Source organism: Vigna radiata, chromosome 5 (genome assembly GCF_000741045.1).
Source record: "Vigna radiata var. radiata cultivar VC1973A chromosome 5, Vradiata_ver6, whole genome shotgun sequence".
Classification (NCBI taxonomy): domain Eukaryota; kingdom Viridiplantae; phylum Streptophyta; class Magnoliopsida; order Fabales; family Fabaceae; genus Vigna; species Vigna radiata.
In genome coordinates, this window is record NC_028355.1 from 15176790 (window position 1) to 15204716 (window position 27927).

General features: G+C 32.5%; 4 protein-coding genes across 5 annotated transcripts; 3 read left to right on the forward strand and 1 right to left on the reverse strand.

The window, feature by feature from the left end:
- LOC106760363 (random slug protein 5-like) lies at nucleotides 1-1333 on the forward strand. The gene is made up of 5 exons (XM_014643801.1): nucleotides 1-14; nucleotides 234-309; nucleotides 439-621; nucleotides 769-855; nucleotides 1184-1333. The coding sequence occupies exons 1-5, from the start codon at nucleotides 1-3 to the stop codon at nucleotides 1331-1333; spliced, it is 510 nt and encodes a 169-aa protein (XP_014499287.1).
- Nucleotides 1334-2763: 1430 nt separating this feature from the next.
- Nucleotides 2764-4776, forward strand: LOC106761373 (random slug protein 5). Its single transcript, XM_014644923.2, has 6 exons — nucleotides 2764-2876; nucleotides 2965-3040; nucleotides 3168-3344; nucleotides 3485-3583; nucleotides 3911-4153; nucleotides 4362-4776. The coding sequence occupies exons 2-6, from the start codon at nucleotides 2966-2968 to the stop codon at nucleotides 4566-4568; spliced, it is 801 nt and encodes a 266-aa protein (XP_014500409.1). The 5' UTR covers nucleotides 2764-2876; nucleotide 2965; the 3' UTR covers nucleotides 4569-4776.
- Nucleotides 4777-11773: 6997 nt separating this feature from the next.
- On the forward strand, nucleotides 11774-15579 carry LOC106762731 (random slug protein 5). Its single transcript, XM_014646774.2, has 6 exons — nucleotides 11774-11915; nucleotides 13023-13105; nucleotides 13200-13376; nucleotides 13772-13870; nucleotides 14335-14577; nucleotides 15016-15579. The coding sequence occupies exons 2-6, from the start codon at nucleotides 13031-13033 to the stop codon at nucleotides 15331-15333; spliced, it is 912 nt and encodes a 303-aa protein (XP_014502260.1). The 5' UTR covers nucleotides 11774-11915; nucleotides 13023-13030; the 3' UTR covers nucleotides 15334-15579.
- Nucleotides 15580-16141: 562 nt separating this feature from the next.
- On the reverse strand, nucleotides 16142-19871 carry LOC106762730 (2,3-bisphosphoglycerate-dependent phosphoglycerate mutase). 2 transcript variants are annotated; one of them, XM_014646772.2, is made up of 9 exons: nucleotides 19595-19871; nucleotides 18800-19073; nucleotides 18415-18638; nucleotides 18053-18171; nucleotides 17794-17950; nucleotides 17346-17447; nucleotides 17148-17267; nucleotides 16352-16408; nucleotides 16142-16259 (listed from the first exon to the last, which is right to left on the reverse strand). In XM_014646772.2, the coding sequence occupies exons 2-8, from the start codon at nucleotides 19068-19070 to the stop codon at nucleotides 16364-16366; spliced, it is 1038 nt and encodes a 345-aa protein (XP_014502258.1). In that variant the 5' UTR covers nucleotides 19071-19073; nucleotides 19595-19871; the 3' UTR covers nucleotides 16142-16259; nucleotides 16352-16363. The 2 variants fall into 2 exon arrangements, with proteins under 2 accessions (XP_014502258.1, XP_014502259.1); XM_014646773.2 differs by lacking the exon at nucleotides 19595-19871 and adding an exon at nucleotides 19526-19552.
- Nucleotides 19872-27927: the final 8056 nt, after the last annotated feature.

Here is a 27927-nt window from a genome sequence, read left to right on the forward strand (position 1 = left end):
ATGGATTTAAGATGGTCCAACGTCCAAAGATGTTAATATATAAAAGTACTTAACCTAAGTGGTTATAAAAATGCTATCATATTTCAATTGAGAAACCAAAAACAAAACATTCCTAGAATTGATTTTGGAGCCCTTTGGAATGAACTTGAATATTTATTACTTGGATAAATTGGTGCTTATTATTGTGGTGTTCAACTCTTCATTAATAATTTTTTGCATCCTTTACTGAACAGTGTGAGTGAGGATAAGAAAAAAACCGCCTCCACGGGTCATGATGAAATGGTAGTTTCACAAGAACAACAGGCTAAGGTATATGTTATGCTAGTTTTCGTTGTTTGTATGTTAACAAAGTTGCTTTTACCCTTATTGAGTGTGAAAATATCAAGACACAATGTCTTGAGCAAAGTATGTAGCTCTTGATGAATTGTTTTCTCTCAGATCACGATCACTGAGGTGAGAGAGTTGATAGGGCAGTTATCAGATAAGGAATCTGTGTACTGTTCTGATGCATCCATTTCAAGTTATTTAATGTCACGCAATTCGAATGTTAAGAAAGCAGCTCAAATGTTGAAACAAAGTATGAAATGGAGAAAAAAATTCAAACCGGAAGAGATCCGCTGGGTAAGTTAATTCCTACTTGTCTTCAATTTCTTCTATCAAGTTTAGATAAAGCATGGCTGGCATGTCTTCTCTTTCAATAAAAAAAATCTAGAGTATGTCACTTTTCGGAAATGTTTTTTGACATGGAATTTTTGTTGATGCAGGAAGATGTACGTTGCTGCTGATGAAGAGTCAGGGTCGATTTATCAGGACAAGTACGGGAGAACAGTGATTGTATCAACACCTAGACGCATGGTTTCTTCTGGGGATCACTTTCAATATCTATCTTGTTTAGTTTAATCAGCCCTGAAACTGTAATCATATATATCATACTTGGCTACTGCAATGAAACGGAAGAATGAGAATAGGTTTTCGCTTTTGTTAGTAGGAAACACACTTAATTTTATGAATTTACATAACAGTGCTGTGTGCTGCTGATCCTTTTACTCTCAGCTTCGAAATTGAGGTCAAGGGTTTATGAACTATAAATATGATAAGTGGTTGGCTAGAATCCTATGAACAACTTTTAAGAGCGATAACATTCATGTTTTTATTTCATTTGTGGTCTGTATCTATGCTGCAGAACTCAAAATCAACAGAGAGACACAGGTTAATTAAGCATTTCGTACACTGCTTGGAGAATGCCATTTTAAACCTTCCACCACACCAAGAACAGTTGGTTTGGCTGATAGATTTAAATGGTATCAAGATGTCGGATATAGCGTCATTATAAAAATCTTGTCAAAAAAGAAACATCTTTAACCCTATTTTAAAATATGATCAAAGTTTGGCTAACTAATTAATATTTAACCTATATATAAAGATCCATTCACATCACTTGTAAGATTTAGCTAAATTATAAATTAATCCATTCGAAGTTAAATTTTATTCTTTTCATTAATTTGATTTTGTATATAAAATTTCATATAGTTTTAAAATTATTTAAATGTTTATAATTTAATTAGTTTTAACGAGTAATGTGATTTTAAAAAATATGTAAATTTTTATTAATTAAATAATATATATATATATATATATATATATATATATATATATATAATATTATGACTTGGTATATATAACTACCACCAAAGTATTTAGTTGATGCACAATTAATGTAGTTTGTGTTCAACTTCACTTTGCCATTGTTGCTTTAACTTTAATGAAAACGTTATGGTCGTTGATTTGCAGCAGTAGACATTATTGGAAGACATTGTGACGTCTTTAAAAAGACACATATAAAGTAACAATATTCTAATAAGAAAATGATATAACATAAATTTATATCTGTCCAAAATTATTTTATTTAACGTTCCAGGTTTTATTAATAAGTTTTGTTAAAATAAAAGATTAACATAAATTGAACAATATGTAACTCGTGTAATTATGAACATTATATATGCTTCTTCTTGTGAATTTATCTCATGTGTTAGGGACTATTTCATCACCGAATAATTGTTGGGAATGTAAGTGTGAGTCCAAGTCTCACATTGGATAGAAATGAGAAAGTAGAGCACTATATAAAGATGAAAGACTCATTAATCCATTGCCTTAAGGTTTTGGGTAGAGAGTGATATCAATTCTTTATATGGTTGGACTCATATATCATTGGTATTGTGTCTACCCAATGAACCTCCTCCCCAACAGAGCCCATGGTTTTGGGTCTGGTGACCGGGCTCAGACAAGTACGGCTCCCCGTGATTTTGGAGTGGTACCAAAAGCAAACCCGTGAGGGCCCGTGAGGGCTTGGCCACCATGTGTGGAGATCTAAAGAAGGACTAGTCAAGAGTTTATATATACACATAAATATCTCCAATGGTAAGAAGCCTTTTGGAATAGTACCAAAAGCATACCGGCCAGAACGAACAATGTCTTGCCGAACCTTCCGATGTTAATGTGAAATCTATTTCAAAATTTATAAATGTAGGTTTAAGATATTACAGTATACTGATTATATTTAATAGTGAACAGAAGAATCTTTAACTTCTACGACCGAGCAAAATAAAAAACTAACAATGATATGTAGAAAAATTTAGACGAGTGAAATTTGAAGAATATTGTTAAACTCGATCCCACCAAACGAAACACTAACCAATGAATTGAAGTTGGTGTAAAAATTGAGGTAACTAAATGTGCGTGAACCACCAACGTCCAACGATGCTATGTATAAAACTACTTAGCCTAAATGGCTATAAAAAGGAATGCTATCATATTTCAATGAAGAAACCAAAAACAAAATATTCCTGGAATTGATTTTGGATCCCTTTGGAATGAAGGTGAATATCTATTACTGGATTAGTTGGTGCTTATTATTGTGGTGTTCAACTCTTCATTGCTAATTTTTTGCATCCATGTACTGAACAGTATGAGTGAGGATCAAAAAAAAGCTGCCTCCACGGGTCAATATGAAATGGTAGTTTCACAAGAACAGCAGGCTAAGGTATATGTTATTCTAGTTTTCGTTGTTTGTATATTAACAAAGTTGCTTTTACCCTTAGAGTGTGAAAATATCACGACACAATGTCTTGAGTAAAGGATGTAGCTCTTGATGAATTGTTTTCTCTCAGATCACTGAGGTGAGAGAGTTGATAGGGCAGTTATCAGATAAGGAATCTGTGTACTGTTCTGATGCATCCATTTCAAGGTATTTAATGTCACGCAATTTGAATGTTAAGAAAGCAGCTCAAATGTTGAAACAAAGTCTGAAATGGAGAAAAGAATTCAAACCGGAAGAGATCCGCTGGGTAAGTTAATTACTACCTGTCTTCACTTTCTTTTATCAAGTTTAGATAAAGCATGGCTGGCATGTCTTCTCTTTCAAAAAAATTCTACAGTATGTTACTTTTAGGAAATGTTTTTTGACATGGAATTTTTGTTGATGCAGGAAGATGTTGCTGCTGATGCAGAGTCAGGGTCGATTTACAGACCCAATTATCAGGACAAGTACGGGAGATCAGTGATTGTAATAACACCTAGACGCCAGGTTTCTTCTGAGGATCAATTTCATCTCTATCTTGTTTTGTTTAATCAGCCCTGAAACTGTAATCATATAGTATCATACTTGGCTACTGCAATGAAACGGAAGAATGAGAATGGGTTTTTCGCTTTTGTTAGTAGGAAACACTTAATTTTATGAATTTACATAACAGTGCTGTGTGCTGCTGATCCTTTTACTCTCAGCTTCGAAATTGAGGTCAAGGGTTCTATAAATATGATAAGTGATTAGTTAGAATCCTATTTTTATGAACAACTTTTAAGAGCGATAACATTCATGTTTTTATTTCATTTGTGGTCTGTATCTGTGCTGCAGAACTCCAAATCACTAGAGAGACAGGTTAAGCATTTCGTACACTGCTTGGAGAATGCTATTTTAAACCTTCCACCACACCAAGAACAGTTGGTTTGGCTGGTAGATTTAGAGGGTATCAAGATGTCGGATATATCGTTCAAAACGTCACGTGAAATTGTCCATGTATTCCAAAGCTATTATCCAAAGCGCTTGGGTTTGATAATTCTGTTCAATGCGCCTGTAATCTTCCAGCCATTCTTCAAGGTATCTAAATTAAACCCTTTTCATTGATTTTCCTTACGAGACTATTGTATATACATGCATTGGCTTGGTAAAGTTGTAAATGCTACTTGTAAAGTTCATGATATGCATGTAGTTTATCTTTAAATTTTGATGTTACCTGCTATTTATGATTTATGAGTGATCATGAATCTATTACCATTTTGTGATGTGAAAGAGTGAACTGCTGCAGATGATGAGGCTCTTTTTGGAAACTGAAATTTACAATAAAATAAAGTTTTGCTATTCGGACGACCACAACTCAAAGAAGATTTTGGAGGATTTATTTGATATGGATAAACTTGAATCTGCATTTGGTGGGAATGGTGACACAGGATTTGACATAAATAAATATGCTGAGAGAATGAAAGAACATGACAACAAGTTTCTTTCATCCTGAACACAGATCAGGTCTGTGTGATAATGCAAACTATAAAGCTTGGTTGCTCTTAAAGGGTGAGGAATTAGAGTGAGAAATAACATACCAAAATATTTATTGAGTCAGGTAAAGCAACAAGATGCTATGACATTGAAGCCGATTCAAGGCACGAAGTGTCAACTTTATGTATGATTTACGAAATTACAATGATAAGTAATCATGCTCGGTACTTTGAACTTCTAAAATGAATAAATACATAAACTTGCTGCTACAACTTGTAGTATCAATGTTAGTTTTATTCGCGGTATTATACATGGAGAAAGGAAAGGGGAGGTAAAATTAAGAGTAGGGTAGTGAAATAGTATAGTATTGTATATTCCAAAATCAGAGACCAAAAAGCAGTAAAATGAGAGTGTTTTTATGAAGATTTTTTTATAAAGTAAATAAGAAATGGAAATCCATCATTCAACACTAAACAATGCCACGTGCAATTCCAGAATTCACCTGAAGCAGGATAGAAGAATAAAAGCACTCAGATGAGAATGACAGAAGCAGAGAAAATGGCTCAGAAAGAAGGAATAATTGGGAAGAAGACTCATATTCACATCATACCTTCTTTTAATGTTGAAAATCCTTTAAAATATTTCCTTTACGATGTCTTATGCTTTTTCTCCCTCCTTTAATTTCTTGATCAAGCTTCATCTGTCCCTTGCTTATAACAAACTTTCTCACATTTTTACTACATTTTTACTTGTTACAATATTATTCTCTATCAAATCAATCTTGTCCTCAAGGTTGAGCTGAGGATAATGTTGCTCAATAAAGAATAAATCTTTCCACGTAACTTCATTAGGTTTCGATACGTCTCATTGACTCAATAATTGTTGCAATTTCATATCATTCTTGTTAATGATTCTTGTATCCAAAACTTATTGAGGTTGAATAATAGGACCAAATTCAGTTGTGGTAAATGGTAAAGGTAAATATTGCTTCTATTGATTTCCCTGAAACTTCTTAAGCAATGAAATATGGAAAACTAGATTTATATGATTCGATTTCGATAAATACAACTTGTAAGCAATTTGACCAGTACGTTACACAACCTTAAAAGGGCAAAAATATCGCACCTATAGCTTTTGTTTCTTTCTAAGGGCAACAAAATGTTGCCTATAAGATTGTAATTTCAGCAATGCTAAATCACCCACATCCAACTGAACTTCTCTCCTCTTCTTATCATCTTATAACATCATATAATTTTGAGCTTTGAATAAATTATCCTTGAGTTGCTGCAATAGTTTGTCTCTACTGATTAAGGTTTCTTGTAGAGGTGTGGGATCCTTAGAATGAATCTGATAAGGGTTGACGGAGGGGGCTTCTCTACTAAGCACAACTTTGAAAGGACTAATTGCATTATTGTGATGAAATGAGGAATTATACCAATATTTTGCCTAGGATAACATTGGATACCATAAGTTAGGATTCTCATAAACAAAGCATCTTAAATACATCTCAAGAGTGTTGTTAAAGACCTCAGTTTGCTCATCACTTTAAGGGTGATAAGAAGAACTCATAGTTAAGGTGGTTACCGGCGCTTTGAATAATAACTACCAGAAAGAACTAATAAAAACCTTGTCCCGGTCAAACACAATAGATTTAAGAAATCCATGTATCTTTCAAACATTGTTGATGAATGCATCTACTATTGTTTTGTTGTTAAACTCAACTTTCAAGGCAATAAAGTGGCCAAATTTTGAAGGTTTGTCTACCACCTCCATAATTGTAGCATAGCCATGAGAAGAAGGTAGATTAGTAATGAAGTTCATGGCAATGTCCTCCCAAAACTATTTAGGAATAGGTAACAGTTGTAGTAAACCAGCAAGCGAAGTTTGATGAATCTTAGCCTGTTGCAATTTCTGATGTAGTTTTTAATATCCTCCTGCATTTTGGGCCAATAAAACTGAGTGCAAATTCTCGTAACAATTTTAGTCCTGCGTACACGACTCCCTATCTTGGTATCACGAAATTCTTGAATTATCTGTTGTTGCAAAGAAGAGCCTTCTGGAATCATAAGCTTCCCCTTCCTGAATATCAACCCATCATTAATTTCATACCTATGATCAAGTCTAGCTACTTGAGCATGCTGATTAAATAGTTCAATGAGTGTGTTATCATGTTTTGTGTATTCTGCCACTTTGATCAACCGATTGCTTGTAGGTTTGGACCAAGCCATAAACAAGCTCCTAGACAAAACATTAACAGAAACATTTTCTCTTCCAAGTTTATATTGAATAGTGAAGTCATAACCCAGGAATTTAGGCAACTATTGATGTTGTTCAGGAGTTTGCAAGGTTTGTTCTAATATTTCTTTAAGGCTCTTCTGGTTCGTCCTTATAATGAATTTGTGGCCAAGTAACTAATGTCGAAATTTAGCCAATGCTTCTGTAATGGCATAGAATTCCTTTGCATAGGAAGATTGTTTATGCATTCACGAGATAGTTTATTTGAGAAATATGCCACTAAATGTTGTGCTTGACTCAAAACTGCCCCAATACCTGAACCATTTGTCTTGAGAATAAATGGTTCCTTGAAATTAGGAATAACCAGTACTAGTACTGAAGTCATGGCTTGTTTGACCTGCAGAAAAGCTATTGAAGTTAATTTAGACCATTGAAAAGAATTTTTCTTCAACAAATTAGTGAATGGATCAACCACAAAAGCATAGTTCCTTATGAATCTTCTATAGTAACCAATAAGGCCTAAAACACCTCTGAGTTGTTTGATAGAAGTAGGCTATGACCAATTATTAATAACTTCCAATTTTGAAGTCTCCATAACAACTCCTACTCCAAATAACACATGGCCCAAGTAATCAATTTGCTTAACTCCAAAAGAGCATTTAGAGAGCCTAGCATAAAGTTTTTGTTGTTGTAGAGTTTTCAACACAAACTCCAAATGGTATACATTATTTTGCCATGTAGGAATATATACCAATACATCATAGAAAAACATCAACACAAATTTCCTTAAAATTCCTTTAAAAACCTCATTCATAAGACTTTGGAATGTTGTTAGGGTGTTAGTGAGCCCAAATGACATAACTAGTCATTCATAGTGCCCGTGATGTGCTTTGAAAGCAGTTTTATACCTATCCTCAGGTTTTAACAAAATCTTAACCAAATTTCAAGTCCAACATAGAAAAAAATTGGGCTCCAAATAACTCATCAATTGTTGGGATTGGAAAAGTATCCTTCACAGTAACAAGATTTAATGCCCTATAATTAGTACATACTCTCCATGATCCATGCCTTTTTTTTACCAAGATTATTGGTGAAGAGAAAGGACTCTTACTGTTACCAATAAGGAGTATTGGTAAATCTTGAAGAAAATTGTTTTGATGATGCTGCAAGAAGTTTTATTTGAAGAGAACTTTAGAATTATTTAAAAGCAATTTGTAGAAATTAATGTAGTAGGAAAGTCTTAAATAAATTGTAAACATTGTATTTTCTACTGCAATAATCGATTATGGACAAGCAATAATCGATTATCACTTGTATTTTCACTACAATAATCGATTATGGAAAGCAATAATCGATTATCACAAGTCCTTAAGGAATAATCGATTATCAGTTCATATAATCGATTATCACATTTTGAAATACCTGTAACGGACTTGAATAATTGATTATCACTTACAATAATCGATTATTTGTGGCAGTTGGGAGATGACCTTTCAGATTCTGACCCTGGGCTTATAAATAGGTGCTTTGAGAACTTCAGAAAGTAAAGTTCTTGAACTGAGAAGCTTAGTAGAACACTGTTTGTTAGAGGAAAGTTCTCAGAAGCTTTGTTCAAGGTTCCCTTGCTTGGTCTCGTGAAAGGAGAGGCTCGCGTATCGTGTGTCGATAGTCGGAGCAGACTCTCTTCGAGTTAGCAAGGTGCTCTGCCTGGTCTCGTGAAAGGAGAAGCTCGCGAATCGTTGGTCGATTGCCGGAGCGGTTCTCTTCGAGTTGGTAGAGTGTGCTCTGCCTGGTCTTGTGAAAGGAGAAGCTCGTGAATCGTTGGTCGATTGCCGGAGCGGTTCTCTTCAAGTTGGTAGAGTGGTTCTTTTCGTTCTATATTCTGTTCTTTATCTTGTGATTTGTAAAACTGTTTTTTAGTGGAACTGTTAATCACTCTTTGTAATGATTAACGACTGGACGTAGATTCTGTTGAATCGAACCAGTATAAAAATANTTGTGTGATTTTTCTAATCCCTACACTCATTTTTAACGCACATCAACTGTTTGGCTAATTTTCTGAAAGAAAATTATTTTTGTTAAAAAGGGCTAAAATCATTTTAACTGTGACCTATTACGCTTTACGCTCTCTGAGTATTTTTTAATCCGCTGTGCTAAACTCTTTGAAAATTACCCCCTCCGATACCGTCAATTGGTATCAGAGCTTGCTTTGATAGTTTTTCAAATTTTTCGAAAATGGGCGGTCACAACCAAATGTATTTAGAGGGTGCTTCTATTGATAGACCTCCTTTGTTTACGGGGGAAAATTATGCGTTTTGGAAAATAAGAATGCAAATATTTTTAGAGTCAATTGATAGGGGTATTTGGGAAGTTGTTTTGAATGGTCCTTTTATTCCTACTGTAAATTTAAATGGTGTAGAGGAAGAAAAACCATATTTGCAATGGACTGCTGAAGAGAATAGACGAGCCCAATTTGATATAAAGGCTCGTAATATAATATCCTCTGCTTTGGTATTAGATGAATTTTACAGGATCTCAGTATGCAAAACGGCTCAGGAAATGTGGGAAGTTCTTCAAGTAACCCATGAAGGAACCGATGATGTGAAATGAGGTTTAAGTGTAATGAGGATGGAGCAACTATATGGTGTAGTGGGTTCCATTGTTACTAGTTTAAGAACTCTCCTTTTTATTTTATGTTGAAATTATGAGAATCATGTGGGCTAATGAAAGTGCTTAGTAAAAATTGTACAACAAATGGAAGATTAGTGTTGAAATAATAAAATATATTAGAATTCACGTTTCTCACACTAAAATATATTATATTAGAATCACACACACTTACTTTTAGGATAGATATATAATATATCTAACTTAGGTGGGTTTGGTGGATTTTTACTATTTGGGTACAATTATCTAAATCAACTTTCACTTTCATTGAAAATTTTGTTGATCTGCACAACACAATTTTATTTTAGGTTTTCATGTGGATCCCATGGAGGAATTTTTTATTTATTTTTTCAACATTTGAACAATACAAGGATGGTCAAAATCTTACTCAAGCAGTGAAAACCTTCAGTGTAACATAAGTGAATATAATCTTTTATTCTTTTCTTAAAATAAAGAAAGATTAAGCAATAAATGACTCAGGAAATAAATGTTTTTATTCTAATATTTTTATCTGTATATAAGTTACCAAATGGGGTTGGTTTATCTTTACATGTCAATATAATTTTGAATTTTCTTTCTAATGATTATTATGTTTTTAATTAAGTGATAGAATGGTCACGTGGTAATAATATATATATATATATATATATATATATATAAAGATTTATTTAAGAAAAATATTATTGTTATAGGAAAAGAATCATATAATTAAGATTAAAAAAATACTTAGATGCAAGTATTTTAAAGCAAAAGTTGTTCACCAGTTTTCTCCAGACTGAATAAATATGCATTAATTCATATATTTGTTTTGCGTGTGAAATTTATGGTACAGACGTGTGTACCTGACGTATCTACTCACGCTATGATAATAAATGAGGATTATTATGACAACATACAACTACCGCTACAGATGTCGGATGGACAGGACAACTCGTTTCAACATCATTATATATATGGCAAATTCTGACTTTAGTAAATAACTTAAGGTTGTTGATTTTGCAGTACCGACATTAAGGCCCAAATAAATCTACATCTTCAAATCATACTCATACAAACTCTATAGTACCGACAGTAACTATATTTTAGATAATCCTACAAACCACCGTTAAATTAGAACGGCCACCAAATAAATCTATACATCATGAATTAATATATTAATTTTAATGTTAATTAATTTAAAAATAAACTATGTATTATTATTTGCAATTAAGGTCAAAGTTAATTACAAAATTATTTTAAAATTTATAATTAAAGATTTAAGACAAAGAGATAAGTTATATTTAGTATTCTTAATTATTAATATTGAATTGATTTTGATATTAAAATATTTTCTGCAAGAATTTGGATAAATAGTTCAAAACTTTAACTTTCTAATAACATTTAGATCTTGAAAGATTCATCATAGTTTAGATTATCAAATTTTACCCATATTCAAAACATAAATTAACACTAATTATCTTAAAGAGTCTTAAACATTGGTTTTTCAACAAAAATGATTTAATTGTATCATTTTGATTCTGGGATTGTGAAGAAAATTATATATGTTGTTATTGGATTGCCCATCCTTACTCTACCCACACTTTATCTTTTGTTTTATGTGTATTTTGCACTGCAGGTGAAACAATACGTCTAACAAACATAAATATCGTTAGCATAGACTTTTAACAATGGCTTTAATACCATAATAAAAATAAATTTTAAACTTAACTCAATCCCACAAAATCAGCTTGTAAGATGAGGTTTGCACCCATTCATATACTATAAATTAACTTATTTTCTAGTGGATGTGGAACTTTCAACATATTTCTTATAGAATCAGTTTTATTGGAAAAAAAAATTCCAGTAATTAATTTTAAGATAGGTATTACAATTTATTAAATTATTTCATAAGTTGGTGTAGTATTCAACAATTTTAATTAGGTCACTATGTATTTTATACAAATGAATTAATGAACTTATATTTATTTTTAATGTTGTCAAAAATTAAATAGTTACAATAGTTTGATACGTGATGAGATTTCCTTTTCTTTAAATGTCAATATTTTGACAGGCTTTGAAACTAGTTTTTTCAATTAGTTTCTTTAATTATATTTTTCAATCACTGTTTTCACCTCTACAAATTCGCTCAATTTAGATACACTTTCACAATTTCTTTTAGACATCACTCACACCATTCGAATTGCAAACTCATACAACTGGCTCTGTAAAAAAACCAATAAAAAACACTAATTAAAAATTATAATTCAACAAGATAATAAAAAATTATGAAATAATTTAGAATATAAACCATTTTTTTACCTAAAAATTTAGGACCATGTTTTTTTTTGTTTTGGTAGCACACCGCATAATTTGGATCACATTAAAATAAGGTAAATGTAACTGTCTTGCATAATACACTAGGAAACAAGCAGAGCCACGAGCAGAACCAGAATCCACACTACCACCGGCTTGGCGAACGCATAAGGTGAATTCTTTGCTTCCTTATCGTTTTCTAAATATTGTTTTATCGATCTGATCTTGAGGTGAGAGATGTTCATCTTAGCAGCACCTAGTACCACTTTATTTCCATTTTCTTAACACCTACTTTATCGTATCCTCTTTTTTATTCTTCTTCTTTGCTCCGAGCTTACTATGTATTTTGAGAGTTAATGTCTTGTAACTGTCGTTTTTTGTGGGTTTAACCACTCTTCGTTTTCTTGAGAGTTAAGTTTTTCATTGTGTGCCTTATAATGTAAAGGGTATACGTAATCTGTAAGAAATGAAGAGAGCGTGAAATGTCAAGATGTACAAGTAATCTAAAATTAACAATGGTTTAATTTAATATAATTTCCAAGTGGTATTGAATGATGTCTTTGCGTTGCAAAGGATGTAAGGGTGAATACGAAAGGTAAATGAGGATTAATCTAAATTAAGTCAGTTTGATGTGATTTTCAAATGGTATAGACTTGTTTGTGTATCTGCTGTTTATTGTGGTTTTTATTATCTTTCTACTTTGTTTTATTATGTTTTGTTGTGTCATGGTCTCTGGGGTCAGATCTCAATTTTTTATTGCAATTAAAAAATTGTATTGTTTAACTTTTATAGCCGACACTGTTGGAAAATATGGTACAGAAGAAAAAAGAATTGGGAGAAAGGGAAAGAAAAAACTACTATCTTGAGCTGAAGGTGAGAACTTGCATGGAAATAGTATATGAGGGAAGTTAAGTTTATATGTGCAACATGACATAATAGAATACTGCAAGCGCGTAACTACCCTAACAAATGACATGAACTTGCTAACAAAATTGAGCTATAACTGTGAGTTAACTACTAAGTATGGTAATTAACAACAAGAGTGGCTATAAAATGAATTCCACAATTCAATGAAGAAACCACAATTAAGGATCTCCCAGAATTCACTTTGGTTCCCTCGGTTTAGCTTCCTTAGTCACATAAGGTAACTTACTATTGTTGGTTTTGGCGCTGTAGTTATTCGGAACGAAGATGAATAACTATCGCTCCTAGAAATTGGTACTGTGGCCATTGCGCCGTTCAATTGTTCATTGTTAATTCTTTATGTCTCTATATATAGTGAACAGTATGAGTGAGGTTTCGAAAAAAGCTGCCTCTAACGGTCATGAGAAGATGGTGATTTCCAAAGAACATCAGGCAAAGGTATGTCCAATTGTTTTTACACTCCTTGAATCTGAGATACTTATTACTGTTGTTGCATGTGAAAATACCAGTGTACAATAATTTGCTCTTCCAGATTGCTGAGCTGAGAAGGTTGATAGGGCCATTATCAGCTAAGGAATCTCTGTACTGTACTGATGCATCCATCGCAAGGTATTTAAGCTCACGAAATTGGAATGTCATCAAGGCAGCTCAAATGTTGAAGCAGAGCCTAAAATGGAGAAAAGAATACAAACCTGAAGAGATTCGCTGGGTATGTTACTAATTGTCTTCACTTTTTTAATGAATGTTTTAAGAGAAAATGCATGTCTGGGATGAGTCCTCGCTTAATAAAACTTGGTTAAACGAAGATTTGTTTCCATATTCACTTGTCCGTCACTCTATCAACAGACCTGAGAGAATGCAAGGGTAAACTGCCAAACAAAGATTTAGCCATAACTGCTTGCCTTGGTTTGGTATATTTTACAGTGTTCTAGATAAGCTAGCTGTAACTGATTTTCTAATGTTGTTCTTAAGATTGATGTCTGTTTCATTATTGTCTGACATGGAATGTGTGAGCTAGACATGCTTTCGTCTATTGTCCATTTTCACGCATTGTGACATTTTGTTTTGTAAAATTATATTTGCATGGATTTTTCCTTAATACAGGAAGAGGTTGCTGATGAAGCAAAGACAGGGTTGATGTATAAACCAAATTATCATGACAAATATGGGAGATCAGTGCTTGTAATGAGACCTTGTCTCCAGGTTTCTTCTGAGAATCACTTTCAGTCTCTATCTTGTTTATTTTGATAAGGATGAGATCCTATAAAAGTAAGATTCGGCCCTTGGAATGACTAAATGAAAGAATGAGAAAAAGGAACCACATAAAAACACTGTTGAATGGATTTGTTTTACAGTATCTTGTTAATAGTTTGGTCTTCTTAAATGTTCTCTCCTTAGTTTTCTAGTATATGTTATATTTTGATTAGTTTAAAGCCTTTGCAATCAAGAAACTTTGAGAAACCACAACAAGGTTAATTGGCAATGATTCTAGATATTAGAAGTAGACTTTAAGCCTAACTCAACCCCACAAAACCAGCTTGTAGGGTGAGGTTTGCACCCACTTATATACACTTAAATGGCCTCATCTCTAGTCGATGTGGGACTTCCAACACTAGAGTAAGTAATTTCATTTCTAATTTCATTTGCCGTCTACTCTTGAACTGCAGAATTCCAAGTCAACACAAGGACAGATTAAGCATTTTGTGTACTGCATGGAGAGCGCCATTTTCAATCTTGCACCAAACCAGGAACAGGTGGTCTGGTTGGTAGATTTCCAGGGTTTCAAGTTGTCAAATATATCAGTCAAGGTTGCTCGCGAAACTGCCCATGTGGTGCAAGAGTATTATCCAAAGCGGCTGGGCTTGGCAATACTGTACAATGCACCCATGATCTTCCAACCATTTTTCTCGGTAACTAAATAGAAAACTTTTCAGTGTAGCACTTCTGTATAGTGTTTTATATGCACGCTGCTTTGGTATATATGATTTGTCTGCGTCCACTTGGTGAAGTGTTAAATGCAGAGAGACTATATTATGCTACTATGGATGACCAAGGGGAATTGCGATCTTTTCTCTTAACTGATGCCTTCTTTTTTTGCTGCTGATCCGTAGAAGATTTTATTTGTGTTTGTGTACTTGTTTATATTGTTGATTTTTAAATTGTGATGTTACCTGCTATTAAGGAGTGATTATGTGTATATATTATGGATTTTAAATTGTGATTAGCCGCTATTTAAGAGTGAATATGTGTGTGCATATTGTTGGTTTTTCAATTGTGATGTTAGCTGCTATTTAAGAGTGATTATATATCTAGTGCTATTTTTGTAACGTGAGAGTGAATTGTTGCAGATGGTAAAGCCCTTTTTAGAGACTGAGACTCATAACAAAATAAAGTTTGGCTATTCAAACGACCACAGTACAAAGAAGATTATGGAGGATTTGTTTGATCAGAGTATTCTTGAATCTGCATTTGGGGGGAAAGGAGAAACAGGAGTTGACATTAATAAATATGCTGAGAGAATGAAAGAGGATGACAGTAAGAAACTTTCTTTCTGGACACCGGTCAAGTCTCTGTCATCAGTTTCACACAATGCCCCCTTAGATTCAATCAGGTTAGATGCAGATTCTGATGCTTCCAACAATGAGAAAATTCTTGTTCCTAACTGATCAATACATCTTGGTGTCTTTAAAATTCGATCGCATTGGGATGAGAAATTACATACGTAATCAGTGTTGAGTCAATTGTAATGCAGCAGGAAACTATGACGCTATAGTTTGAAGCCTAATTCAAGAACATTATGTATCAACTTTATGTATGATTAATGATGACAACAACATTGCCTAGTGGCTTGAAGCTTCTGAGCTTCGACATTGGCAAGAAATTCATATCAGCTTCTTATGTGATTGACAATATTTTACATCGCAAGCAGGCAAAATTTTAAGTATTTTTAATAAACTAAAAATAAAAACCTAGTATTATTACGACTTGTCTGAACTTTAGTTTTTTAATCTTCATTGTATATGAAGGGAGGGAGAAAATGAGATGTACAAAGAGTAGTCAAGAATAAGTAGGAAGTTAACAAAACATTCAGAATATCCAGCAAAATTCACAATAGAACTGATTTACAATTAAATAAAGGACCTGAAATTGTCATAAGAAGTATCATCAACAGTCTCATGAAAACCTTTTGAAATAAGTATACATAAAAATGGGAGTTCATCTCTACATACATACATACATACATACATATATATATATATATATATATATATATATATATATATATATATATATATATATACATATATATATATATATATATATATATATATATATATATATATATATATATATATATATATATATATATATATATATATATATATATATATATANATATATATATATATATATATATATATATATATATATATATATATATATATATATATATATATATATATATATATTGATTCAAAACTGTACTACTAAAACATTGAAAATATTGTTGACCTAACAGAGCCAACGAAAATATATCCCCCTTTGTGATTCAACTGTGACATTTCTGATTAAATGTGTGTTTATGCATTTCCTGAAACAGCGAGAAATAATGGAATGTAGCATATTAAGATTAAGAATATGATAGTGTCATAAGATGAAAAAAATAATCAATGACTGCTTTACCTAAACAATATATCATTGGAACATGTCATCCAACTTCTGCTTGTAAAGAGCCAAACGCTGTCAACAAGAAAAGTTGTCAGTGCCTTTCCAAATTAGTTCAAAAGAAGATTTAAAGGACCGGAATTTCAACATCATAACAAGCATCGATCCAAGTAGCAGATGATGGATAACTAATAATAGATCAGAGCGGCCAGAAAGTGCCAACTCCGTCTGTATACATTAATTTTCATGCGCAGTACAAGTCAGAAATTTGAGGAACGAATGCCACTTTTTCTGGCATCAAGACCAGCCTAAAATTAACATATAATTGAGTTTGTTCTCAGAAAATATTACTGATTCATTTCATTTACTATTACGTGTCGCCCATGCTAATCAACCAGACTAGTTGAAACCAAAGGAAAGATTTTAATGAAGAAATCAGCAAGTCAAAGTGCAACAGCTTTCTATCAGGTTTAGATTTTGGAATTTAATTAATCAATGGAATTTGAACAAACTTGAAGCTTACAGTCTCTCCCAGGAGGAGCAACAATGAACCTTTCATAGTTCAACAATAAGAACACGTATAACTAACACCATAAGTAAACATAGCATACACATGATGAATAATTTCACAAACAAAACCATTTGATGTTCTATTTATAGATGACTGCAAGTGCCGTAGCAACCTTCCAGAAAACAATATCTACCCTTAAAAAAAATTACATTTCATTAAAAAAAGAAAAATTGCATCTTAAATAAAAGCTGATATAAAATACATCCTAAAAGTAGGATACAACAGCTGACATAAAAAACATACCTTTGTATAGGCATAAACTCCAGCTTCAGAAGGCCTTATGGGACTTCCCCTCCTAATGAATCTTCCCTCTTTGATAATGTAAAGCATGGGAATTCCAGTTGACAGTTCCAAACTAATGACCTGGTGGTGAAAGAAAACAAAATGAGTATGTACTGTCATATGCAAACTTAAGAGAATAATTTTGAATACTCCAGCTACCTCTTGGGAAGTTAATTTATCAAGGTACATGATAATGGATCTCAATGAATTCCCATGGGCTGAAATCATAACATTCTTTCCAGATAAAAGTTGTGGTTCAATCTGCGGAATTGATGTCAATGGAATCAGTTCCTTGTAAATGTTACAAGCTGTCTTCAACCATACCAGAAATTTGGCTAAACAGCATAAATCAAGCCACATAAATGCCTCCTCTCCAGCATATATAGGCTATAAACTACATTAGTTCCGTAAAACATCAAACATATAACACATGTAAGTGGACTAAAACTCAGCTACTGAGTTGAGAGGAACATCAAGTTGAAACATTCACCATGTTTGTCTGGAAAACTTAAACATCAAATACGTAGGAAAATGGGGAAGGGAGGGGTGTAATTTACAAATCAGATTCTTTTCAAAAAAATTATACAAAAACTATATTTCCACTTACTTGGTCTCTGAAATAGGCAACTGCTCTTTGGGCACACATTTCCAAGCTTTCACCATTTGGAGGAGGTATATCATAACTCCGGCGCCACTCATGGACTTGCTCTTTTCCATATCTGTCGGCTGTTTCTTGCTTATTGAGACCTTGCAGTTCCCCATACCTGAAAGGATAACAATTATGGTATGGCAATAATATGTTAAAGTTATTTGTGACATTGTAAAGCAGAAGTTTTAAACAGAGGAAACAGGAAAAAGATTACTACATTCTTTCATTTAGTTGCCAAGCTGCTATGACTGGAATGGACTGTTTTTTTGTATCTTCACTAAAAACTTGACTCCACGACTTTGCTCGTTCACTTTCATTGTGCAAAATGATAGGGACCTACTGGGAAGTTGACGGTTAATATTTAGAAAACAACGTTTCAAAATTTTAATGCAGCAGGTAAAAACATTTCTTCAAATTGTCTAGACTAGAGTTTAGTGCACTGTTATGTACATAATTAGCACCAAGCAAACCGGTGAATTTTTCTATGAACTAGTTTTTTTGATTCGTTGATATGGTATGCTTACTAGTATGCCGTAAGCTTTGAAAAAGAAAAAATAGTTACAGGTTCATTTGCGTTACCTTCCCACGACGGTGCTGGGTCATAGCAAGCATGGCTGTCATTTGTGCACGAATCAAAGCCGATGTAAATATGACATCAACAGGAATGCTGCTAATTCTTTTTCCAGCTTCAATTGCTTCATCTATACCCTTCTTGCTTAGAGGGACATCAACACACCCTGTGAATAAATTCTTTTCATTCCACAATGACTCGCCATGCCGAATAAGGATTAAAGCTGCTTCATCTGAAGTCAAACATATTGAACAGCAATAAGACAACATCCAACTAACAACTTAAATTTCTTGGATGTTGCAACCACCTCAAATTTGGTGAGTTCAACATCAAGAAGCAATTTAAAGAAAGCCGTCCAGTAATACATATAATTAACAGGAGTGTTCATCTTACTTGATTTCTTGTTACTGTCACCAGCGTTGCTTCTTGAAGGAGACAACACCGGATCAACCACTGATGTTTGCGAAGCTAGAGATCGAATTACTGTACAATTCCTCCGGCCAGACCGGTTAGTACTTCTCCTTGACAAGCCATTACAACTGACAAAATCCCTAGCCACCAATCTCACTATGTTGCTTTGGTGCTTCTGGTGACGATTAAAATTATTCAGATGAGAATGGGACTGCACGATGCCAATAGCCTGGTAATATACTTCAGCAGCCATTATCTGAAAATTGAAAGCAACACACCTGAGTAAGACAACCCCTTTAGAGTTGAAAAATCAGGATCAAAGGGCAACAGTGCTGGGTCGTTGTCGTGCCCAATTGATGCAGCTAATATGTAGGTTTATTTAGTATTATGATGTACCCTCCCATATTTGAATCAAGGAAACGGCAAACACATACTTGCTTGGAAGAATGTTCAATGCCAGAAAGGAAAAAAAAAAAAAAAAAAAAAAAAGTACCTTACATCACTATCTAAATCATCATAGGGAAATTTAAAAAATGGTTCCTTACAAAGAGATAGCAGATCTATCTATAAAAGGAATATAGCAAGGAAACAAGAGAAACACCAGATAGAAGTTTCATACGCAAACAGAAAAAGAGGAAGTAATTAAATTAAGTTTATTGAAATCAAGTAATTAAGACGAAAATCACGAACAAAATAATATGAGCGTACCCAGGAGGCAAATAAGGAAATAAAAGAGGCAGAGGAAAAAGCAATGAAAATGTGATAAGATTGATATACCTGGTTTATATAGGCGTGGCGAGGAAAACGAGGTGGATAGAGAGAAAGAGTGAGTTTAGTGTTAGGAGAGAATGTAACGAAGAAGAAGAAGAAGATGAAAAAGGCGACGGAAATAGAGAAGCGAAGGTAATGTATTGAGTACAAGGAAGAGACGTTGATTTTGGAGAGGGAAAGGTAGTTGTGATTGTCACTAGTCTCAACTGGCAGGACAATTGACTAGGAACATAAGAAAATGGTGGTAGGTTTCGTTGTGTCCAAAAACTCGCATAGGTTGTTGGACAAAAAAGACTGCTACTTCCTGCAAACTAAACTATGTTTTTTGTGCTTATTCTTGTTTTTCTCTGTTCTTCCATTTTCCCTAACATTATTACAAATATTAAGTTAATGACATTGAAAAAAAATAAAATATTTTGTTAATGAAAATGTCTCTCTCATGTATTTTATTGATCTCATTTTATATCACCTGTTTTTTTTTTCCTTAACAAAAAGTTGGACCGATACATTCCGGGAAAAGTTTTTTAGAAAAATAAGATAAAGTGTTTATTATTGTAAAGAAAAAAACTATTAAAATGTTCATCAAAATCCTATTTACTTGGAAAATACATATCATCATTCTTACACTATAGTTGAGTTTATGATCGAGTCATGTTCCACATTAAAAAAATGACCCACTTTTGTTATCGTTATTAATATATTAATTGTTAACTGTTAATAAACAGTAGTAATAAAAAAAAAACTCACCTAACCACCACCACGTGTGTGGATTCCACTGTAATGGTACTTTCACTCTCTTTTTTAAAATAAAAAATATAATTTAACTTTCACTTTTTCTTGTTTTAGAAAACTTTATCCATGACATACTTGCTTTCATTAAAAAGAATCCAAATGGCAAGAAATTCGAAACAAATTTAAAGATACTAAACATCATACTTGCATAATATCATAATTTCAACCAATTAATTAACACAAACTTTAAAAAAAATAATTTAGCATTCTTTACTTTAAAAAAAAATATCAAATCATTCTAAAAAAACCTTAAAAACTCATAAACTCTAAATGTATAGGAAATTCTATACGATCGTGTGAATTAGATCATTGATCAATATAAATTCTTATAAAAAAAATTAAAACAAAACAAAAATGACTCGAATCAAACCGAATCAAATCAAACCAACTCGATCATAACCGAACCGAATCGAGTCAAACCGAGACAAACGAGCCGTACCAAACCGAATTGTATTGAACTAGACTGGACAAAACCGGACCAAACATATCGAACTGAACCGAATTGCACCTGACCGAATCAAACCAAACCTGATCGAATTGAACTGGACTTATCAAACCGAACCGAGTAAAACTAAATCAAACCGAGACTAGCATTGTTGACTCGATTCGAGCCAAGTCGATCAAAGCCAAACCAAACCAAACCAAACTGAGCCAAGATAAACCAAACCGAACCAAACCGAGTCGAGCCGAATCGACCCAAATAGAACCTAGACAAGCCGAACCGAACCGAGCCGAGATGAGCCAAGCCAAGCCAAAGAGAATCGAATTGAAAAGAGCCAAAAAGATCTAAAATGGATAGAACTAAATCGAGCTTAACCAAACCAAACCAAATCGAACTTAACCAAACCGAATCGAGCGTAGCCAAACTGGGCCAACCCAATTTGAACTGAACCGAATCAAATCGAACTAAACCAAACTATACCGAACCTAGTCAAGCTGAGACGAGCCGAACCGATTTGATTCGACTAAGCTGAACTGAGTTGAGCCTATAGGAGCCGAGCGTAGTTGAGCCAACCAACTGAACTAAATCAAATTGAACTGTACTGAATCAAATTGAACCAACCGATCAAACTAAATTGTATCGAATTGAATCGAACCAAACCGACCCTAGCTGATTCGAGTTGAGCCAAGCCGAACTGAACCGAATGAAACTGAAACGAACCAAACGAAACTGAACTGAACTAAACCAAACTGAATCGAGCCACACTAAGCCTACCGAGCCGAGTCGAACCGAACCGAACCGAATCACACTAAACCAATCTGAACCAAACCGAGGCAAACCAAACTGAGTCAAATCAAACTAAACCGAACCAAATTCAATTGAAGTGAAACAAACCAAACCGAACAAAGCCAAGTCAGACAAGCCTAGCCGAGCTGCGCCGAGTCAAACCGAATTGTACCGATTTGTTAGAAACTATACTAACTATACTAACTCATATTAAAAGGAAAAATAAAACTATTTGTTATAAATTGTAAAACAAATTTTTTTTAAAGAACTACGCTAACTAAAATAATGATATTCTAAACTAGACTATACTAGGATTAAGAGGGAAATAAATATGAGTTGGGTAAAATCTCAAGCTTCATAAAGGTAGAGCACAAAAGGACAATCTCAGTTTTAATATACTTGACATTTCATCTATCTAGTTTTCCTTTTTCTTAGAAACTTAGAGTTCCAAGATGATTTTGGTGTTGGGACTGTGATAAATGTCTTATTGTCGAGTGTTGTCGTCGAACTTCGTCATGTATTATCGTTTACTGCCAAACTTGTGTGATGTCACTGATACTGCTATCTAGCTCCACTAGTGGAGAAATGTTTATATAGAAGAAAATGTAGATTTGGGAGTTGACTCGATCCTAGTGAAATTGACTTCGCTCCACCAAGTCAATAGCTCTTTGATTTTGACTTGTAAACATGCTCGTATAACATGTTTACAAAATCCTGAAGAATAGAATTTTGCAGATTTATATCATTTCAACCCTACAAAATAGTTTAACACTAACCCTAGATGCCTAAAATAACCAACCATCAGATTAAACACGAATCAATGAGCAATTCACCACAAATGCAATCTTAATCACACAGTATACCAACATTTCAACATTTAATCACTAAAAGTTATTCAAAGCCCCTAACCCAACTCAACATGTTATATTTAATCACCACAAACACCAATACCAACATTTCAACTTATTTCAAGCAACTCAAACATGCAACTCAGATTCTTAACACATCATACACTTAAATCAGTGTAATTTAGTTTTCCTTACTTGATAAATGACTAGACCGTTCTAGAAAACATAAAATAGCTCCAAATGCACAAGAAATTATATATGCTCCTACGAACTATAGAAGCACGATCAGGGTACACCATTAGGACTACTGATCAGCAGAGAGTCTTATAGAAGACTCAAACCTCGCATGCAAAACAAAAAGGGCTAGAATATAAGGAAGAACCAACAAACCCAAAAAGAGGAGCAAAAAACCAACTTAATCTATTTGAGAAACTGACCAGTTAGACTTGAAGATCTCGCCACAAGAGACACTCTAGCGGTCTTTGATCTTCAAACACATTAATAGGGAGCGAGAAATCTTAAAGAGAAGTTGGATAACTCTGGAAATGTGGTTTTTAGAGAGATTGTGTGTTTTATAATAATGAAACTTGTAAAATTATTTCTATTAAAACCATTTAATATTAAAAATAACATATTCTTACTATTTTTAAGCCACAATCACCTCTAAAATGTCATAGTCTAGGTATTTACATTCTTCTTAATAAGAAAAATTTGTGACCTCAAAAATTCACACATCAAGTAGAAAAAAAAAAGTATGCATTTTTCAATATACTTTATCACAAACACTCAGCTTGATCGAGGTATAATCCAACTTCACTAACTAAAAACATTGCCTTTGCGCTAAATTAGTATTCAACTGTGTAGATTGGTCTAACCACTACTCTTAAAACAACTTATGATCCTTTGAACCTAATCTTTTAAGAATCTTTTTTATGTTTGATCAAACAATTTGTATTTGTCAAACCAAACTCATCTCCCAAATATCTTCCACTACATCTTATAAGTTATTTCCAAAATTTTAGCTAGCCTTGACTTCAAACTAAAGCTTCTCGAATGTCGCTTCACATAGTCTTATATCTTCTTTGAAATATTACTCAAACACTAACACTCTTTATTCACCTTTATTCACGACTACTATGATAACTTCATGCTTTTTTTTATTCATCTTGATGAATAAGTAATAAAGTCTATAACCATATCATCCTACTTCCAAAATAAAACTATCATTTGTTACAACAACCAAAACCAAGATTGGTATTCCATCTGCATTTCCAAAGGGATAATGATACTTAGACAACATTTTTTTGACAACATTTGAACATCATCTACGTGTCATTCTGTGATTGGTCCATGACGGTATTTATGATTATAATTATTGATTGTGGAATAATTTTGGACCAATCACAAAATGACACATAAATCATGTTCAAATGTTATAAAAAAAATGTTCTTTAAGTATCATTATTCTTTCCAAAGTAAATCAGGTTTTACATATATCATGTGTCATGGTTGTCTTGTTCGATAGTAAAAAAATAAGATAGTGTAAGAGTATAAGAATGCAAGCTTTTAAAAAATATTATAGGATCTATTGAACAGTTATTATTTTTTTTATTTTATTTTATTTTTCTCAACCAGACACCTTCAGCTTCTATTTTATCTATTTTTATTGACTTTTATTCATCTTTTATTTTATTCAACCTTTTTCTCTCTTCAACACTAAATTGAGCACATGTAACGCATTGCGCACCTACTTATTTTCTTTATGTTTTTTATCTACTTCATTTTATTGTATAGAAATTGCTTTTTTTTATCTTTGAAGTATTGCTGTGGTATTTCAACTTTTTGATGTTCCAAATAATTTGATACCTAAGTATAACAAAATAGTTGTAAATTTTATCTTCTAATTTTATAATTTTACTTCTCTAAATATGTCATATATTAATGGTACATATATTAATTTCTTAATTGGAAGTTTGAGTTAAGTAAGAAGGAGAATGATACTTATACCATATTTTTTTACAATATTTAAACATTATCTATGTGTCATTTTGTGATTGATTTAAAATTATTTCACAATCAATAATAATAATAATAATAATAATAATAATCATAAATACCACCATGAACCAATTACAAAATGACACGTAGATAATATTTAAATGTTATAAAAAAATGTTGTCTAAATATCTTTATCATGAGAAGAATATTAGGCAGTCTTCCCACTCCCCACCAACCCATTTGTTATGAGTGATTGGTTTGAATTGAACGATGAGATCAAGGCCTTTCACATTGAAATCTTCAAAGGCACGTGTTCACCATCACCTACTTCTGCGTCTGCTTAATCAACCTTCATCTTCTACAACATTTAAATATACTTTTTTAGAAACAAATTACTTTATATACTGATATATATGCAGGTTGTATAAAAATATTTCTAGTCAAATTTGCCATCATATATTGACTATATTATAAATTACTTAAATTTTCATTGAAAAACTGTAAAGCGTTTTACAATTTTGTAATGAACTCTTTAATTTGTTTTACTAAGAACATTGACTAATTGATTATTTAAATATATTAGTATTTAACATTTATTTATGCTAATTGATTGAATATATTAATTGATATAGTCTTTTTCTCTCTTTTAATTTAAATGTTGATATGTTTAAGATTATTGATAGTTTTAGAATGTCTGTTGGATACCATTGTCCTCAGTATATCAATTTTCCATATTATAAAGATATTATAATGACTTTATCAATGAATTAAAACTAATTCATAATTTATAGAATATATCTCATTACTCCAGAGATTATTTTTCACTTATGCATAAACGTTAATTTTAATAAGTATATATTTCAAAGTCTTTTATATATTTTGTGATGAAAATTATTATACTAATAAATTATTTAATTTAACTTTTATTCATAAATAATAGTACAAATAATTTAATAATTTATAATTATATATTTATTTGGATTTTTTTATAATATATACACTTTGTTTATATGTATTGTGGAATGTAACTTTTATTATAAACTTAATCTAATCTTATGTTTTATATTTATTTATTTATTTAATAATTTTTTATTTTTTGTCTAAACTTATACAAGCGTGCTTTTGGTAATTTGTAACTAAATCACGGTATATTACACGCAGTATATAGTTTTTAGGTTTAATACATCTTTTGGTCACACTTTTTGTTCCACTTTTGGAAATAATTCACTTTGGTCCCATATTTCATTAAATTTTGTTCAAAATGGTCCCTATGGCAGACGGCGTTAAATTTCTAACGGTGCAGATGCTGGCGTGGCAAACTATTATCCATCTGTGCCCAATTTATATGACGTGGCTGTGTGGACTGTAGTAAGTTGACTTAAATGGTTTATAATTGGGGTTATTAAAAGGGGTGGGTTAGGGTTAGTTGAAGTTAGGGTTCTTTGGTTCTTTGATGTTCTTCAAATTTTGGAGCAGAGGTTGCGATAGGTTTAGGGTTCGTTGAAGTCAAAATGGCTTCTTCTCAAGCATGTTCGTCGTGTTCCAAAACTGGGTTGGAAAGGAATTCACAATCCGCAAATGATGGAGGCTGGAGGGGAGGTGGGATAATCCCTCATTGCAAGTGTGGTGATGCTGATGTGTCCAAAGTGGCGAGAACTCCCCAGAATGCTGGGCGAAAATTTTGGGCATGTCGGCATTACAAGGTTTTTTTATTTCCATTTTGCCGTAAACTGGGACACAACAGAAGCAAGTGCCCCTTGCGTCCACCCATCACAGAACCAACATGTCCCTCTGACTCACAAACACAACAACCCAACCAAAATTGAAATTTTCTCATCAAATATATACCAAATAAAGTCAAAATGGAAATCAAAAAACCTTGTAATGCCGACATCCCCAAAATTTTCGCTCAGCATTCTGGGGAGTTCTCGCCACTTTGGACACAGCAGCATCACCACACTTGCAATGAGGGATTATCCCACCTCCCCTCCAGCCCCCATCATTTGCGGATTGTGAATTTCTTTCCAACCCAGTTTTGGAACACGACGGACATGCTTGAGAAGAAGCCATTTTGACTTCAATGAACCCTAAACTTATCGCAACCTCTGCTCCAAAATTTGAAGAACATCAAAGAACCAAAGAACCCTAACTTCAACTAACCCTAACCCACCCCTTTTAATAACCCCAATTATAAGCCATTTAAGTCAACTTACTACAGTCCACACAGCCACGTCATATAAATTGGGCACAAATGGATAATAGTTTGACACGCCAGCATCTGCACCGTTAGAAATTTAACGTCGTCTGCCATAGGGACCATTTTGAACAAAATTTAATGAAATATGGGACCAAGGTGAATTTTTTCCAAAGGTGGGACCATTTTGAACAAAAGCCCCAAAAGATGGGACCAAAAGATGTATTAAACCTAGTTTTTACATTTTGAAACAGATTTAATAATGTAGCTAGTTTTTATATATTATGAAAACTGTTTTTTGTGATACAATTTTGTCAATATATTAAGAAAAGTTTCTTTATAAAAAGAATACTTCAAAACTACTAAAAAAAAAGTTATATATTACAAAACATGTAAAGAGAAAAAAAGAAGGTGCAAATAGAATCTGCTTCTTATACCTATCTTCTATACTGGAGGTTATACTTACGCGGATTCTAAACATGGGCTTAGCTCCTTTTTTATCAGTTAGTGAATAAATATATCAAATAATTTATTCTTAATATTTTAAAAAGTATTATTATTATAAAAATAATATACTTCTAATAGTATAATAATTTATTAAAAATACATATAAAATTGTTAAAGTAAAATATATGGATATTAAATTGTAAATATTGATTACTTTAAAATGAATATTTTTAATTAAAATATATAACATAACTATTCAAATTCTTCTTATAGTCAAATTTAAGAGACTCTCAATTATATTATAAATAAAATTTGTTAAAAGAAAGTTTATCTTCTGTATCGGGTGTAAAGCTTAAGCGAAAAAAAATGTATCATGTTGAAAAGGAAATTATTCAATACTTCAATTATATTAATGTTTTATTTTTAATAATTAAAGTATTTAGGAATATATATTTAATATCCTTTAATTCTGCAAAAATAAATGCAAGATAGAAGAAATCCTATTAAATTGGAAGTAGTGAATAATTTCGGATTTGTACGAAGACAAACACTAGATTAATTACATTTACACGAATGCAAAGTAACTTTTTTCAGCTTTCATATATTCATATTCAGTTATTCTTGATATTTGAACTAAAAGTAGAAATAGTCAAAATTAAATTATTTTTAGTGTCTTTTTTTTTTGTAAATTTTTTAAATTAATATTCACAAATAGTTTTTATTCTACATCATATTTGACATAATATCTTATCAAATTTTATATATATGTTAATAGGTGCATAAATTTTGATGTTTATATGTAAATAGTTTAATGAAAAATTTATACATAACT